This window comes from Macrobrachium nipponense, chromosome 19 (assembly GCF_015104395.2).
Source record: "Macrobrachium nipponense isolate FS-2020 chromosome 19, ASM1510439v2, whole genome shotgun sequence".
In the NCBI taxonomy this organism is placed as follows: domain Eukaryota; kingdom Metazoa; phylum Arthropoda; class Malacostraca; order Decapoda; family Palaemonidae; genus Macrobrachium; species Macrobrachium nipponense.
Genome location: NC_061088.1, coordinates 51,943,457 through 51,961,588, shown reverse-complemented (window position 1 = coordinate 51,961,588; position 18,132 = coordinate 51,943,457). Strand labels below are relative to the sequence as shown.

General features: G+C 39.1%; 1 protein-coding gene across 15 annotated transcripts in view; it reads left to right on the top strand.

Moving 5' to 3' along the window:
• LOC135216899 (serine/arginine repetitive matrix protein 2-like) overlaps nt 1-18,132 on the top strand; it is a 622,749-nt gene that overhangs the window by 271,082 nt on the left and 333,535 nt on the right. For 6 of the 15 annotated variants that reach the window (XR_010314964.1, XR_010314979.1, XR_010314987.1 and 3 more), the window contains exon 1: nt 18,033-18,132. This exon is cut by the window's right edge and continues 348 nt beyond it. The exons of 4 other annotated variants lie outside the window; for them this stretch is intronic. Coding sequence is in view for 1 of the 11 variants with exons in the window: in XM_064252445.1 (XP_064108515.1) it covers nt 18,048-18,132 (85 nt within the window). In the remaining 10 variants the exon portion in view is untranslated. Of the gene's footprint in view, nt 1-11,593; nt 11,758-18,023 lie in introns of those variants that run through there. 5 more of the 15 variants (XR_010314968.1, XR_010314969.1, XR_010314959.1 and 2 more) reach the window with 5 other exon arrangements.

Sequence of the window (18,132 nt, the reverse complement as noted above, 5' to 3'; positions counted from 1 at the left end):
GTTAGACATTTTTTTTATTTTATAATTTAAGGAAATAAAGTTATGTATTTCTATATATTTATATTTAATTTCCAGAATCAAAGTGTAGGGTAAATTAATTTATAGTTAATAGTTTGTGAAGTTTCATATACGGTGTATTAATTGCGTTTTATATTCTGTATATATATTTGCTATGGAATTAGAAAGCCTAATCTCCCCTACAGTAATAGTTAGATAGTTGAAAAGTGCCGATAAAATAGTGTAAACTCGAAACTTGAACGCTGTAATTTATTGATCATATGAGGTGCTCTCGACAAAGACTCAGTTTGTAGCCCCATCATTCAGTCACACCAAATAACAGAAATATGAAAGATAAAAAAGATTTACACCGGATAAAGCCGAAGCCCAGACGCAACTGAGAAATGTTGGATTCGGGTACCATTCTCGCTCCAAGTCAGTGCGGTATGACCAAATGGTTTGACTTGTAATTGAAAATGAATTGGATTATTTTGAAAATAACTTTAAATTCTTTAACTTTAACTGTCTATTTATCCCTCTTGGCTGAAAGGTTTAAAATGGAAACTACTACTCAAATGTGTTGGTACCTCCTTTTGGTATTTAAATGCTGAAATTGCTTGTCTTGGTGGCCAGACACTCACTCTTTATTGGGAATTAGCAGATTTTTTTTTTTTTTTTTCTTTTTTTTTTTTTCGTGTAATCCAGTGAAAAGAAGAACTGAGAATTATGTACGTTCCGTGTTTTCGGATTCGTTTCACTGTAGTTATCCAAGGATTCGAGTCTTAATTGTAGGCCAATTACATATTTCTTTTTTTTTTTTTTTACACGATTGTATATTGTACCCTGAATAATCCTTAAGCGTGTTTGTGTCTGTGTAAGAGAGAGAGAGAGAGAGAGAGAGAGAGAGAGAGAGAGAGAGAGAGAGAGAGAGAGAGAGAGAGAGAGTGCAAATAGTATGATGGAAGCTGCAGTAACCAAACCTCCTCTTGGGTTAACCACCAGAGCTATCTGCGGTAACCATACCCGTCAGGCTGTCATACTCCTGCATGTGTATTTCTGGTCACATGAAAAATACGATCTCATGAAATAAGAGCATTCAGCAGATTACTTTGACGGACTCTTCTTCAGTCAGTGTAATATTATATATATATATATATATATATATATATATATATATATATATATATATATATAGTGTGTGTGTGTGTGTGTGTTTATATATATATATATATATATATATATATATATATTATATATATATATATATATATATATATATATATAGTATATGTATGTATGTATAACTACCTTGAATCGACGCATGTCCGGCAAAGAAAAGGTTTCTTGCGATGAATAGACAAGGTAGCGTATTGCGGACGTTAATCCACGAAGAGGCGGTGGAAAGCTCTTCTTTGAATTATTGCTATGTGGAGGCGTTTGCTTTCGTCGAATCATTGCCGTGAAAGCCAGTCATTCAGCTAGGAGCATCAATCCCTATTTCCAGCGGCTTAGACCACTCAATGAATAATCCTTGTATTCTTAATTTTGTGGAAATGAACTTCTGTTTTAATAATAGCAACAACCCGAGACATAACTTCAGCTAGAGATGACATAGACGTAGCAAAAATAAAATGACCAAGCCTTCGTAATGATGATTCATTTTGAAGACTGTTCAAAGGTTTATCGGTGTGGAAATTCATTTCGCTCATCCAGCAGGAACGCTTGAACCACCAGCAGTTCACCTTTGCTTAGTTATTTTGGGGCCTGGGGACTTAATTTGCAGTAAATAATCTTTTACGATTTTATGGTCATCGTTAGTTTCTCGCTGTTTGTTGCGCGCTTTCACTCATCATGAACTTGCATGATGATGCTCTCTCTCTCTCTCTCATTCTCTCTCTCTCTCTCTCTCTCTCTCGTAAGTAGCCATCTTGCTTGGTGAGACGTACCCGCGTCAAGTCAGATTAATCAACAGATATCACAAGTTTAACATAAGACTAGTATTTGAGAAATATCTAGAAGTGTTCGTGAACTATCGGTGATAAGATTAGTGTGAAAATAGTAGGATAAAGCGTCTTCTAAGTTAGTTTATCAAGTGTAATACTATAAATCAGAACAAGATGGCAGTAAGTTCCAACTGCGGGAAGAGGTGGCGTAATTTGGCGTGTTTAGCAGATTCGCAATACGATGAGGTAGCAGGAAGGGAACTGGCATTTCTCACTATGAAATCAGCAAACAGTACTAACCAAAAAAGATACAAAAGCATTCATAGATATATTAGAAGGATATAATCCTTCAAACTGGAACAAATCTAATGAAAACATCTTGAAAATAATTGAAGAAGTTCCAAATAAAATCCAAGTGGTCAAGAGACTCATAAAGAAAATATACATAAACCAACATATTCCGACAAAGAAAATGAATAAGGTGAATAATGTGGAATATCCTAATTGATGCTTATTAGAAAAAAAAGAATGCCAAAAAGCATGCAAACTGTGTAAGTTTGGTATAGCATAGTCAATCCACAAAACCTAATCAGAAAAATGTGCTGCATGCAACATTCCGACCCATCCACAGTGTGCTGAGGTAATACAAGATTTGAGAAAAGATACAAGAATTTTTTGTTGCATGTCTATCATGGATAGACAATGTTATTAAATCAAGATTGAATGTACAAATAGTTGAGGATGAAGAAGAAGAGAAGAGGAAGAAGAAGAAGAAAAAGAAGAAGAGGACAAAACGGAAGAGAAGTAAACAAAAATGAAATGACAGAAAAAAATAAGGAAAACAAAGAACAAGATAAAAAGTATGGATGCAGAGATACTCATTGATACTACATATGAGGCAATAAAGCAGCATACCTACGAAGAAATAAATTACGATATGACGACAGAAAAGCAAATCCCGAAGAGGCTCTACCCAGATCTATACAATGACGGGAAAGAGGAAAAAAATAGACAGAAAGACAAAATCTGCAACCTTTTGAAAAGAGGGAATTGCAGATTGGTAGAAAGATGTTACTACAAACATCCTAAGATATGTCAAAACTATGAAATAATATGGTAAATGTGCATACTTAGATGGATATGGGGATGATTGCAGAGATCTGCATCCAAAATATGTAAAAACCTCCCAAAAGAAGGAAAAGGATGTAAGTTCGACAAAAAATGCAAATATATGCACCCTGTAGCCATGAATCATAAATCAAATAAATAAACCAACCAAGTAATAAAATCCAAAAAATAAGAAAGAAACAAATAAAGAGAGAAATCAAGAATATCAGGTTAAAGAGAGAAAACAAACCACCAATGAGATAGCAGAGGTGGCAGCAAAAAATTTCAAAGCATCAGCTCCGAAATTCTACTCAAGAGTAATAAAAACTGTATTATTATGCAAGAGGATATTGCAGAAACGGAGAAAATTGCAGATTCAGACACAAAATGAATAATTATGATGAAGGGAAGATCAAATATTATGGAAAAGTTGGATTTTTTAATGTCAGAATTTCTGGAAATGAAAAAAAGAAACAACATACCAGAAACAGGAAAGAGACATGGGAAAATCCTTATTACTACCAGTATTAAATGAAGGAGAAAACACGCAAACCAATCATAGTGATGAATGCGCAGGGTTTAGTTACGAGTAACTCAAAAAGAAAAATAGAGTACTTAGAAGAACTAACCCAAAAATGAAAAGAAAATAGATATAATGAATATAAGTGAAAACCTGGTATTCCCAAGAGACTGGGAATGATGATCAAATAAAAGGGTTCCCAAACTTATAGATCAGATAGAAAAAATATAGGAATCAAGGGGGAACCGACAATATATGGGAAAGACAAAAAACAAGGAAAAATATATGAGAAATATAGTAACTCAGAATGTGAACTAATAGCGGTAGAATTTGAATCTGAAAAATTGATGAACATAGTAATATATAGACCTCCTAATACTAAAGAGTTTGACTTAATAATTGAAAAAAATTGGATGATATATGTTAGAAATCACAAGGACTGGACTATTCTCCTATCTGGTGACTTCAACTTTCCTTTCGTAGAATGGAAAGAACGAATAGGAGATTGTGGTGACTTATATATATAAAAAGAGAGTAATAGTAGTGCAGAAGATAAGAGGCAATTGAAAAGCTATTAGATATGCTACTAGAATACAACATTCAACAAATAAATCACCTGCCAACAAGAAAAAGGAAAATACTTTAGACCTAGTATTTGTGACGAGATGAATTATGTTAAAGAAATAATAGTTTATAATGCGAATATTTCAGACCATAATGTCATAGAATTAACAGTTCATTCCAAAGCAAGTGAAAATAGAGATAAGCAAGAAATGTAAAAAGTGGGAAGGATATGGAAAATACAATTCCACAGTAAAAATATAAAATGGTCAGAAATTAATGAGAATTAAACAAAGATTGGGATAACATTTTCGTAAGTGATTGACATAAGGGTAAATACGGAGATATTATATAAAATATTGGAGAAAATAGAGGAAAAATATATACCGAAGAAGAAAAGTAAACATCATTCATGCATACCAAGAGACAGAAGATCTTGTTCCAGAAATCAGAAAGTGGAAAAAAGGTCTTGCAAAAGAAAAAAATGCATGGAAAGTTATAGAACTAAAAAGTAAGATAGAAAATGCAGAACAAAAGATTATACAATCAAAAGAAATGAAAAACGGGACTTGGAAGAAAAAAAACCCAAAAACCCTATTAAAATTCAAGCAAAACCCCAAACTATTATACTCATATGCGAAGAAGATGAATAAAAGAAGAATAGAAAATAGGCCCTCTGAGAATGAAGGGAGATTAACGATGAAAAAAAGGAAATTTGCAACATACTGGCAGAACGATATAAGAGAGAATTCACCCCTAGAATAGATAATGAAGATAATGATATAGAAGTAAGGGATGAAAATAGTGAATATTTAGCTGACATAGATATTAATGAAGCTGATATTGTGCAGGCTATTAATGAAATTAAAAAGGAGCTGCTGCAGGGCCTGATGGAATTCCTGCTATTTTGTTAAGAAAGTAGTTTCATTCTATTGCAAAGCCACTTGCAATATTATTAAGACAAAGTGTAGATACAGGCAAGATTTATGATGAGCACAAATTAGCATATATTACCCCTACTTTCAAAAGTGGATCAAGACTAGAGGCAAGTAATTATAGGCCTGTGAGTCTAACATCACATATTATGAAAGTGTATGAAAGGGTAATGAAGAAAAATATTATGAAACATTTAATAAAAAATAATTTGTTTAATAAAGGACAACATGGTTTCGTACCCGGAAAAAGTACACAAAAAACCCCAACTGTTAGTCCACCGTGAGAACATATTCAAAAATATGAAAAGCGGAAATGAAAACAGATGTGGTTTATTTAGACTTTGCAAAACGCTTTTGATAAAGTAGACCATAATATATTGCGAAGAAAATTAGAAAACACAATATCGTGGATAAAGTAGGAAGATGGTTAAAAGAATTTTTACACAACAGAAAACAGATAGTTATTGCAAACGACGAGAAATCGGATGAAGTCAAGGTAATATCCGGTGTGCCGCAAGGTACGGTGTTAGCTGCAATACTGTTTGTTATTATGATTGAAGACATAGACAATAATGTGAAGGATTCGGTAGTGAGTAGTTTCGCAGATGACACAAGAATAAGTAGAGAAAAATTACTTGTGATGAAGATAGGAACGCTCTACAAAGAGACCTTAACAAAGTATATGATTGGGCGGAGAGGTAAATAGGATGGTATTTAACTCTGATAAATTTGAATCAATAAATTATGGAGACAGAGAAAGAAAGCTATATGCATATAAGGGACCTAATAATGAAGACCATCACAAATAAGGAAGCAGTTAAAGACCTGGTGTGATGATGAATAGGAACATGTTATGCAATGATCAAATAGCAACTCTGTTGGCAAAATGTAAAGCAAAAATGGGAATGTTGTTACGGCACTTCAAAACAAGAAAAGCTGAACACATGATTATGCTTTATAAAACATATGTTCGTAGTCCACTTGAATATTGCAATATGATATGGTACCCACACTATCAAAAGGATATTGCACAAATAGAGAGTGTACAAAGGTCCTTTACAGCTAGAATAGAAGAAGTTAAGGACCTAGACTACTGGGAAAGACTACAATTCTTAAAATTATATAGTCTAGAAAGGAGAAGAGAACGCTACATGATAATTCAGGCATGGAAACAGATAGAAGGAATAGCAGAAAATATCATGGAACTAAAAATATCAGAAAGAGCAAGCAGAGGTAGATTAATAGTGCCCAAAACTATACCAGGAAAAATAAGGAAAGCACACAGGACATTAATCCACTACGCACCAGCATCGATAATGCAGCGTCTATTCAATGCGTTGCCAGCTCATCTGAGGAATATATCAGGAGTGAGCGTAGATGTGTTTAAGAATAAGCTCGACAAATATCTAAACTGCATCCAGATACCTCCAAGATTGGAAGAGTGCAAAATATACCGGAAGATGTACTAGCAACTCTCTGGTAGACATTAGAGGTGCCTCACACTGAGGGACCTGGGGCAACCCGAACAAGATGTAAGGTCTGTAAGGTAAGGTCTCTCTCTCTCTCTCTCTCAACTTAAGTTCGCATGGTAATATAAGCAAAACCTTCATGAAATTCATGTCTATGATTTCCAACTTAGTTTTTCACACATGCTCATGTGACTTCAAGGGCCTTTATTATAGAAAACAATTTTTCGTATTTGCAGTTATTTGTGTTACACTTTTTTTTTTTTCATTGTAGTAATTTATAAATGTCAGGATCTGAGCGCTTGGACTATCGCTGTACTCATTAGTTATTAACGCTATTATCGGGTAAGTGAAGTAAGAGGATACTGGTATATAGTTAATTTAGTTATTTCACTGAATGCATTTTGATATCTGTACGATAGGAAAGATGAGTCAGCATCATTCTCGATGCTTATGTGTCATTTCCATTAACTGTCAGTGGTATTGTCGCGGGAATATTATGTTTTCCTATTTGAACCTTTATCCTTGATACATGTTAAAATAAACACATGTTGATTTCTCTCTCTCTCTCTCTCTCTCTCTCTCTCTCTCTCTCTCTCTCTCTCTCTCTCTCTCATGGCCTTTTCATGGCCACCAAGCTGTGACATAACCTACTTGACGTCATACTTCGAACATCCACATCCGTTGGACCGAATTTGTTTCGTCTTGTGTCGCAAGGACCCCTTTATAGAAATAAGATACCTCGAAGATATGGGGATCGATTTTGTTGTATCCTATTACACCGGGGATGTTGCCTCATCACATCATGTTCCTTCCTTCATCTTATATAATTGAATATTATCCAGCAATGACGATATTTGATAGCCAAAATTTTATTTACCTGCCTATTATTACATCAACAGAAAATGTGTGTTCTTGTGTACATTCTGCGACATCATTAACGAAATAAGTTAAAAAAATCTCTGTTGTGTGAGGCGGTTATTGCAATGTATGAGTGGAAATCAGAGGTGTAAAAGGGTTATAAAGACTCTTCGTTTATTTTTTAATACAAAAGCTTAAGGCCTTCTTCATTCGTAAGTAGGACCCTATATTATTCATAAAACCTTGATTTTAATGGTTCATTTTTTCTTCCGTGAGTTCACGTCTTTAACCCTAAGGTCGTCACTTATGTTTCTTTGCGTTTAAGTTTTAAGAAGTACTCAAGTGATTGCAAACTAATTAGTTGTTTGGTATTCTTAGAACCTTTTAAACAAGTTGAAACGAAGCCTGGACACCTTCATTTATATCATGGTAGAATTGGATTTTTTACCCCTACTGATGAAAATACCCTGACGGCTTGTGATGATGATGACGACACTGTGATGGAGTACCATTTTTGGACGCTGCGTATCATAATGTAGGTAATTTGAGGAACCATATCATTAATGTGAAAAATTATCCCGGCTGCGGTCGTCGCTTGCGTAAGAGCTTCCAGGCTCTCTACGGCTGGATATCTGCCCTGTCTGTCCAGCGACACGAATATTAACGTGAATTCCGTTAGTTTCTTTTGTTCGTTGGTTTCTCGCCTCCATCACAACTTATTCGGTATCTTGGTGGAGCAGAGCCTCCACCTGCAAGTGTCCTTTTTCGTTTTTCTTACGTTTTTACGTTAGTCTGCCAATTATTGTTTGTTGATTTACTAAGATTTAACAAATAGTGATGCTTCCGTCGTTGAATAAATGATGTTTCGTGGATTATTCGGGCTGGCAGTTTGTCACATTTCTTCATGGTGTGATTGCTCTCTTTTTCAATGTCGGAATGAGGGGAGTACCCATCGCTGAAAAGTCTGGAACTGGAATATAATGGTTAACAGGGAATTGCACTTCAGGTGAATGTCTGCCATTAGCAGTGCGCCGACAAGTGACTCCTCTTCACTTTAGCCTTGAGCAATGGCTTCTCTCGCCCTTTAGAGCCATTTGCATCCCTTGGGGGACTCCTCTTAACTAGATTAGTTTTGTTGACAAGATTACTGAGGGGAATAGAGCTCTCGCACAATACTTGGCAGAAGGAATGGTCGGGAAGGGATGGCGGTAGAAACGAGCCTACCCAATGGACTCGGGAAGTCGCTGGAGGGACACGAGGGAAGTGGGTGTGGCTGGGGGGGGGGGGGGGGGGGTGGGGGGATGTAGGTGACTGGAAATAGGTTTCATTAAGCGATAATTAAAGGATCATTGCCTGCGTTTGTTTGAGTTATGTTTGTTTCATTTAGCTTGGGTATTGGAGCATTATCAATCTCTCTCTCTCTCTCTCTCTCTCTCTCTCTCTCTCTCTCTCTCTCTCTCTCTCTCTCTCTTCTTTTAGGTTTGTGAAATGCCCTTTTAACATTTTGTAATTTCTTTTTTGTTTCTAGTGTGCAGATTTACTCTGAAGTATTCTTGGAAGGTTTCTTGGCTTTTCTATTATGGGATACCTGGTTGAAATGCTGTGAAAGGTCCTTGGGACGTGTCAGTAGTCTAGTTGTAAATGGAAGACTTAATCACTTTTCGTTTCTGTTCATTAAAATACGGTGAAATAGCCTTGGTCGTGGAGCTGGTTACGGCTTCCATTTTGAAGTCGAGAGTTTCCTGTTATTTTTTTTTCTTATGCGGTAATGGTGGTGGTCTTCATGTATCGGATGACGCGTCTACGGGCGTAGGTGACCTTAGGAGCCGTCGTTGCTGCTTCTCTCTCTCTCTCTCTCTCTCTCTCTCTCTCTCTCTCTCTCTCTCTCTCTCTCTCATTGAATACCGTTGGAACTGGCTGAATTCACGTAGTCTTTCAGGTTCAAAGCTTGAAAATGTCTTCGAGGTTTTCCCTTGAAAACATGTGTCCAAAGACTGTGTTGTCTGAGTGAGATGGTCCCCAGCCCCTTCACCAGTGAAAATTGACCCTCCACTTCCCAGTATTGCAAGGGGCATAAAAACCAGCAGATAAATCAGAGTCACGTTATAACACGAAGAAAGCTAATGACATGTAATGTTATAGAAATATTGCTGCGTTCCATATTCATCCGTATAACGTATTTTTCCTTCTGATCAATTGGAGATAGAGAGAATGAAAAATGAAAAGCGAGCTTCTCTCTAGATTTTAATTTTTACAGAAATTTAATCTGAATGTGAACTTCCCAAACTTGTTGACGAGATTAGAGGAAGATGTAAATTTTGCTCTGCACTAGAATTATTAGCATCTGCTGCTGCAAAAAAAAAAGCGTCATATTCGTTGTAATAATAATAGAACATATAATAAATGTTAATAGTAATTTTACACGTTAATTTACATACGTATGTGAGTGATCATATGGATGGAGTAGCGTTTGTTGGGCATTGTTGTTTTATTGTCAATATCATATTTGTTTTAATACATAGGGTCTCAGATTACTTATATGATTGTATTTCGGTACATTAGTTTCTATGTTATCTTCGGTTCATCTTTGTTGTGTCCGGATAAATCTCACGTTCTGTTGAGGCCTCCCTCTCATGTTTTTAGTTGCTGCAATCGTTTAAAGTTAAATTTGCTTTTATATTGGGTAGTGGGCTTGTTGTGTGACTAAGAATAATTGACTCTATCGTGAGGTGCGCGTTTCTTGATTCTCGTCTAGTTGGTCTAGATTTACTAGTAGGTCAGTTCAGTATCACGGGACAGAATTGGTTATGAAGTGTTCGAGTTTTGTGCTGCAGAGATGCCGAGTGTTTATCCTGACGTCTTCACCCTATTTTTTGCTTTCTCAGACGCCTTCTCGCACGGGCACATTCTTCCGTTCACTCGTTCTGTAATGAATTGCAGCTTTCAGCTACTTAACAGCCTTCCACTACGAATGACGTAACCCTGCTGTCATCATTCATTCTATGGACATTTTCGATCTTATACTATAAGCCATTGTAGCTTTTCTAGGGAGATATTGTATATTCAACTGTGTATGTATAAATTTGTGTCCGTGTGTACGTGCGTTAATGTGTTGTGGAGTCACGTTACCTGTTTTATTGTTTGTTTTGATGTTGGACAGACATCACTTTTGTGTTGCCAGATAACATTCGATTGGTAGTGACGATGGTATAAAGGTATCCGTGGTGCGTCAAGTGTCGCGGGAGAACAGATACGCGAAATGTTATGCAAAACCAGTTTGAGAGACTGTTGTTGCACGTGTAAGTATGCGTGCGTGTGCTCCTTCGGCCGGATCTCTCTTCCTCTTATGTTACAGTTCTGAATGGGAATAAGAAGAAAAGGCCCTTTTGTTTACAACAGGGAAATCTTCTGTCGCCTAAACTCGCTCATAAACGCCCACACAGATTTTTAGCTGCGTTCTTTGTCGTTTTATTCATGTTTATTAGGTAGAATAAACATTTGTGTATGCAATGCAACTGTTGTATTTCACGCCGTGGTAAATATCCAGGCAAGCTTATTGCTATTAATATTTCATTGGCAGAATAACATTGGAGGTTGAGATGCCCGAGGTTTAGCCAGTTCTTTGTATTTAGTGGATGATAAAGAGGTAGATAATCCTGTGTATTAATTATATCTTGGTTTGAGTTATTCCCAAGTTATGATGAATTGTATTTCAAACGTTATTTGTGTGTTAATATTTCTCGGTACATACATACATTCATTGTGTGAGGTTTATTAGATGAGCTTATATACCGTCTTTTTTTTGTTATGTTTTTAATATTGGTTATTCGTATTTATTAACCCTGTATGTACAGTTTGGTTGTCCGGAAGGGTTCAGTATAAGAATGTTGAAAGTATGAGGCTGACTAGTGGGCTCCTGTTGTCATTGAAGAGACATTTCATTTCTGGTACATCAGGCATTTCCACTTCATCAGGTTTTTAAGGGAGCTTTATGAACCTGTCTCTCAGGTTTAGGTATGGGAGAGTGTGTGGAAAGGGAGTGGGGTTGTTTGGGTAGGGGCCGGTGATCGAAGCTTCGATGCAAGTTTGTGTAACTGGCGCCGTTGTTGGAAGTAACAGGAGGTTTGGGATTCACGCAGCCTGGCGTGGGAGTCGGTAGACGCGACTGTTATTGTTATTGCCTCTGTGAGGAATTGGTGGTGAAGTTGCGTCTTACTGGAGGTGTTTGCAGAGGCTGGGTGTGTTCTTCTGGGAGGCCATGTAGTTGAGGATGCTTCATCCTCTTTCCGTGCTGACCACTTGTCTCATCTTGATCTATTACTTTTCGCACACCTATTTCTTCATCGGAAACGCCCCTTTCCCACCAAGTAAGTAACTCGTCGGCATTCCTCGTTCGTTACCCCGTTTCGTTCAAAATCACTTCGTTCGTTTGAAAAGAATGTTGGGGAAATCGGGCAGAGGCGTTTGCACTTCTGCCTTTTGAAATAGTGTTACCTTTTCATTGTCTTTAATGCAGTTACTTCTTTCACATTTCGTTGTAGGAAAGCGTCAGTAGGTATGATTGAAGTACAATTCTGCACGCATATTCGACTGTTTATACCCTATTTATACACTCTATGTTTGTGTGTATTTGTATTCAGTGTAAATGTTTATATACAAGTGTCTTGTGTTTACCTACCATGTGCATTAATGTTTGTACATAATGCATGTGTGTACATTGATTTGTTTTGGCATAACTAATGCAGTGTGGGTGTATTGGCGCGTGTATTTTCATATACATTTTTATGTGATGTGGGAAACTATCAAGTCGTGAAATGTTGTTTGTTAGTATTGCTTGTACTGTCAACAGGCAGGTTTCAAGAAGCGCGTAAGTTACTTCTGTGCCTTTTAACTGCTAATACTTTTTAAAATGATCACGACATTTGTTATTGCATACGCTAATACTGTTACTTTGAGTTGCCATTTTCCTCCCAAGTTCGCTTAGCTGTTCCTGTGTTGTATCGGGAGGGGTTAGCAAATGTGTAGGGATTTTCTGTAACCCGAGTTGGAAATTCATACCCTTAATACGGACTTTAAGCTCCCAGGATCGTGTCATATGTATTTAGGCTTTTTTCCTTTTTATTTAGTTACTGTTTCTTTTCTTTTTAAGAAGTTGGTCTTTAAATATTTTAATATTCCATAAAATAAAAAGCTATTTTTATGTAATGTGAACAGACTTATTTAGTATATTGTTCTTATATGCAATGATGAATAAGATATTTTGTATAACTTGTACTTGAATTAATGCGCTTTTCGCATTATACGAGACTCAAACAAGAGTATAACAAAAGCTTATGCTGTTTTATTACCGGCTTTTCTGCACCTGTGCCGCTGGTCATCTTTAAATTTGGAATATGTGGTAAAATGTTATGGTCCTATTTTATAAACATTTTTGGGGAGGCCGGCCACAGATTTCAGGGGTGTTGTGGCTGCGGATAGTCATAGAATGTCAACATTTGTCCAGAAACCGCCTGGTTAGTAAGTTAGTCTGACGAGTGTGCTTTTGTGGCTTTGTTTGATTCATTGATCCCAAAGGGCCCAGTATACTTCACTGAAATGTCAAAGAAAGCCTAAGAGTAATGATGGAGAGATGACGGAAATTGAAGTGATATGAACACGAAAGAAAGGAAATCCCGAGAAAAGCTGTTGAGACAGAGCTCGAGATCACGCGAGAGGCAAAGGGACAGACGAAGGACACAAGATATCCCGACTTGGGATATTAAGCTGAGAAGACGATTGCAGATTGTCAGGCTTCAAGTATTTTTCTTTTCCGGATATCTTACCCTTTAGTCTAAAAAGTCGGCACTGCTATATTTTAGTCGTTTACCACAATATTCAGTTTTGCATCGCTGTCATAGATAATCAAAATACTTACTGAAGTTCCGATATTTGATATGATCACCAGCTTACATCCTTGCCCTATATGGGGCGGCGTGCCATCATCTCTTCAGATATCTTGTGCATTGGTTAAGGGGTTATTCCACTCTTGAGCGGATTTTAATCGTTAACTCGCACTTCCCCTAGTTTTGTCAGCTGTTCTTGGCCTCCTTTGCTGCGCACTAAAGACATGACATTTCATTTTGTCTGCACCTTCCCATGCATCGGTTAGGTTTGTGTTGATAGGTCACAACATGTTAAGGAGAATTTAGGATGATTTAGGACACCTTTACAGTGAGCTCAAAAGGAAATACGCCTTCATTGTGTGTGTTTATTAAAGGTTCAACTTTATATTTTTATTATAACGTCATGTATGGAAATGCATCTTTTCTTCCGACTTTGTGGGAAGAGTTAATGCTTGAGTCAAAAACAAGTGTGACATTTGCTTGTGTTTGGAGAGACAGAATTTTGTAAATGGTATAATGGCCATGTGATGAGATAATTTTGTAAATCGTATAATGGTCGTGTGATTGTTGTTATATAGTAATAATTAAACTTCGTAGTGTCACACCTTGCGTTTCAATAGATACGACTGTTTTGAGATTCTCTTTTTCCTAGAATGACGAGGGTACGTATGTTATATACAAAGTATATTTTCGTAATTATTTTCATTTTAACATCGAGTGGTTTGTGTTTGTTTTCTCCTTTCGCTTCATGTTTCGTTTCACGATGCCGAAATTAAATCGCAGTTGCCTCAAAAATCATATTTCTTGAAGATTGGTAATTATTTTATTTTATGTGACATCATAGGATATTGTTAGTAGGCAATTTAAAATCATTACAGTGCAGTATTCCATTTCCAATTTGTCACAGTTTTACGTTTGAAACTTTAGTATTCTGGTGATTTGAGGTTATAAGTTTAAATTTCTTTGTGATTGACAGATGGGGCCAAAAATTTTTTTTGCTTAACGGTGCCTTCGCAATGGTACTCTTAATTAGTGAAACGAAACGAATCTTTCTAATCTTACCGGCAGGTACTATCAGCTCATATATTGAGGGACGACGTTCGATCCCTAACCTTAGGGACTGTGACCTGGGAGCGTTTTCATTAAACTCCGTATACATTTGTCGAACCAAAGGAAGGAGAGAGAGAGAGAGAGAGAGAGAGAGAGAGAGAGGAGAGAGAGAGAGAGAGAGAGAGAGAGAGAGATTATTGCTGTTAGAATATTTACCATCAGAACAGAAAGGCCTCGAAGAGGTAATCCTCAGCCCTCGGGGGTGAGACCATTCGTAAGTCTCGATGTATGATTTCCCCCTGTGGATCTTAATTGTGCCTTTTTTTTTAACCTAAGCAATTTATCCACTATCGTGCAGTTTAGATGGTTTAGCGCGAGTGGTTTCGAATGTCAGTCAGAATGGAAATATCCGAAGATTTGATTCGAAATCAGATTGTGCGTCAGTCACGTTATACCCTTTTTCCATAAGGCCGATAAGCAGGCTTAGTCTTTGTGGCTTCCTTTTTTATGTTAGGGAAATGGGATACCGTGCAGCTCTAAAATGATATTTCTTTGTCTTTGACATGTCCCTAGTGGTTGTTTGCAGATGAACTCCTTATTGCCTTCGACATTTCCTATCTTGCAGCTCTTTATTAATGAGGGAAGAATGGTATCGTTTGATATATTGTGTTCGGTTTGGCAACCTTTGTGCCGGAGTCAGTTTACCTGCGGTAAGGACGCACCACCGTGGACTCCCGTACGCGGAACAATCACACTCACACTCTCTTAGTTTCACTCGTGTTTCGCTTGTGTTTTGTGCTATTTCCTTCAGCATTTTCTCTCTCTAAGCATTCAGTTTCAGATTCTCGTCGTGTTCTCACTTAGAAGTAATATCCGACGTTGTATCTTGCTCCTTTGTGCAGTTTAGAGAGGTTTTTCCCAGGGGACGAAACCTTCTGGGAACAGACGCTGTTTAAACAAACAAAGAATTAAGAGTTTGATACATTGGTAAGGATTTCTTCAGGAGTTGACCGCAAAGCAGTCGACACTTGTGTGACTAGTGTCAGTCCACAAGAGGCTTTGAAATGACGAACATCGAGGCTCAGTGTCCATTTTAGATGTGTGTTTATTGTCTAATAATAAGTGAGACTTGACCTCTGATTTCGCTTGCGAGTCTTGGAAAGTTGGCTCAAGCTAAGGATACCTTCGGCGGGGAAGGCTCCTGTGAGGTGGAGGGGAAAGGGGATTTTTGTCGAGTGGGTGTAAGGTATCCCAAGTGTAGATTGGGAACGTTGTAGAAAATACCCCGAGGCTACTGCAAGGATATTGGGGCACCATGCCTAGGCTCGGATTTCTTGGTATCTTCAATGGGGGTAAGAGGAGCAGTGGGCCCGAAGGTGACTCCAGTATCAATGTGGGGAGTGTTGGAAACGGGCGGGGTGTGCAGGATTCGTCCCTAGAGTTGTCTGGAAAGGCAGTTGGCGTTTCATTGAGGAGGTCGGGCCATTGGTCACCGCCGCAACCTCGTCCTTTATCCCCACTGGAAAGGTCAAGTAGTCTGGAAAGGCCCAGGTCATTAACTGCCAGTGGGTCATGGGATGAGGCCGAACCCCCAAGCCCTGTGTTGACGCTCCCCCTGTTTTCGGGCCCCCGTTCCAGGGCCATCAGTGACACAGAGTTCGAGAACGAGGCCCTTTATCCGCTGCGTCGGCGGAGACGTAATTCCAGAGCTGTGCTTAGAAATGCCGTTGGGAAGATATTAGACGAGAGGAAATTTCCGAAAGAAATGACTCTTCCTCCTCCGTCTCCGTCGCGCCATCTTAACCAGAGACGACGGCGCGAAACGTGGCAGGTTAATAACAAAGTGTTTGATACCGATGATGATTCTAGTGATTTTGGTAGTTACATTCCGACCAGACGATATTTAATGGAGCGAAAACGCCACCGGGGCCCAGTTTGCGCCCCTACCGATGGCGAAACAGACGCGGAGAGCAGCATGGCCACTGACAGCGTTCCTGCTTCTCCTACGCCACGTACAAGTTTTGCGCGAAGGGCCTCGGATCTTTTCATGAAATCTTTCCGCGCTGTGTCGTCCACCGTACGACTAAGTAAAAAGTTCGTTCCAACTTACTACCTAGATGGAAAGGAGGGTCTCCCGCAGCCTGATCTTATCCTTAACAGATTAGGTCATTCTTTGGATTCAAAGTTAGAGTCCAGACGCCCAACCACCCCTCCCAGATCTATGTGTGTCGTGTGGGACCTATTGCCAGAGGAAATCGAGCCGACGGAAGAAAATTGCACCACCAATAATAACAGCATTGACGGGGACAATGTTAGTGTGGCTTCCGATGCTTGTGAATTGACAGATGCTCCCAGCAATGTGAAAGACGAGTGCCCTTCCCCATGGCAACATGGTTTTGATTCTGAAGAACACATCTACGAAGACTTGCATCCCAAGGAACCGAGTAGCCCCTGTCCCGATGTAAGCAAAGATTATTGTGTGCCAGGTGATGGTGGATTCATTGCGCAGCAAGAGCTACAGCACAGGAGGATGTCCAGGTGGAATAACCGCGTTGCTCAAACTTCAACTTTGTTAACACTACCGGAGGATAATAGTGTCTTTGATGGCGAAGGACCTCTATCACCTCCTCGTCATCCATCACCATATCCTCGTAGGTGTCGTGGCTTCCGGTCTCTCCCTTGCTCGCCTTTACCCTTTACCCCAGGTGTGCCATCGCCGACACCTAGACCTCCCGTGAAACACCAGCACCTGGGGGAAAACAGCAGCAACGGCAGTGTCATCAATAATATTGCACGCCGACGCAGAGGTGCCAAGGTGTCTCCTTTAACTATTCCTCTTCCTGAGGATGACACAAGTTCTCAGGATGAAGGAAAAGAAGGGCTAAGGGAAAACGACCTCTCTGCTCCTCCCTCTCCTATATATGCTCAGCCTTTCACATCCTCTCCACACTTGGCCTTGACACCTTCCTACAGTAGCACAATGTTCAAGGATATCTATTCCTTGACCCCCACTTGCCAGAGTCCTACTGAACAAAGTCCTACTGAAACTCCTCCAACTCATCGACCAGCTGATGACTCATCGTTTTCCCCTTTCGCTCAGAATGTATTTTTCGGTCAGGATTTTCAGGTGCAAGACAGCTACGCCGTTCCAGATCCGCCCCCAGTTCAAAGACATGACCGGAACAGAGATTCTGCTTATTTTTCTACTGACGAGAGTACCGAGCATGTGCTGACGACAGAACACAATCACCATTACCACCTGCCTTATCACCAGCAGAGTCAACAGCTGCCGTATCATCTGTCACTGGAGGTCCCTCCCAAGATTCCCTCCCCTTCATGTTCAACTGCTTTGTTGAGACAGGCAATTGAACAGTCCTTAGCCGACAACTTACATATGATACCGGAATTAGTTGCTTCTGAAGTGAGTCGGCAAGTCCGTCAGTGCTTACAGAACAGCAGTTCGAAAATAGCTGCCGAAGTTCAAAAGATGAGCGGCGTTGCTTCTGCAGACTCTTCTCCCATGAATAGCCAGATGTACGGGTTTTCAGAATCACATTGCGACAGGGCAAATGTCAGCGACGAAAAAATACACTTTATGGGTCCCAAGAGACCCTCCACTCTTGACCTGAACTTTCGACGCAAGAAACACGTCTACAGTTACAGCTGTCAGGACCTTCTGGACGATTTCATTTTCCCCAGCAGCCCCTCCTCCTCCGGGCTACCATATGAATCGCCGCCAGTCGAGAGTACCAGGGGCGTTGTCTTTTGCCAACTTGGCGGGCGACGAGTTCCCGTCGTCGTCATTCAAAG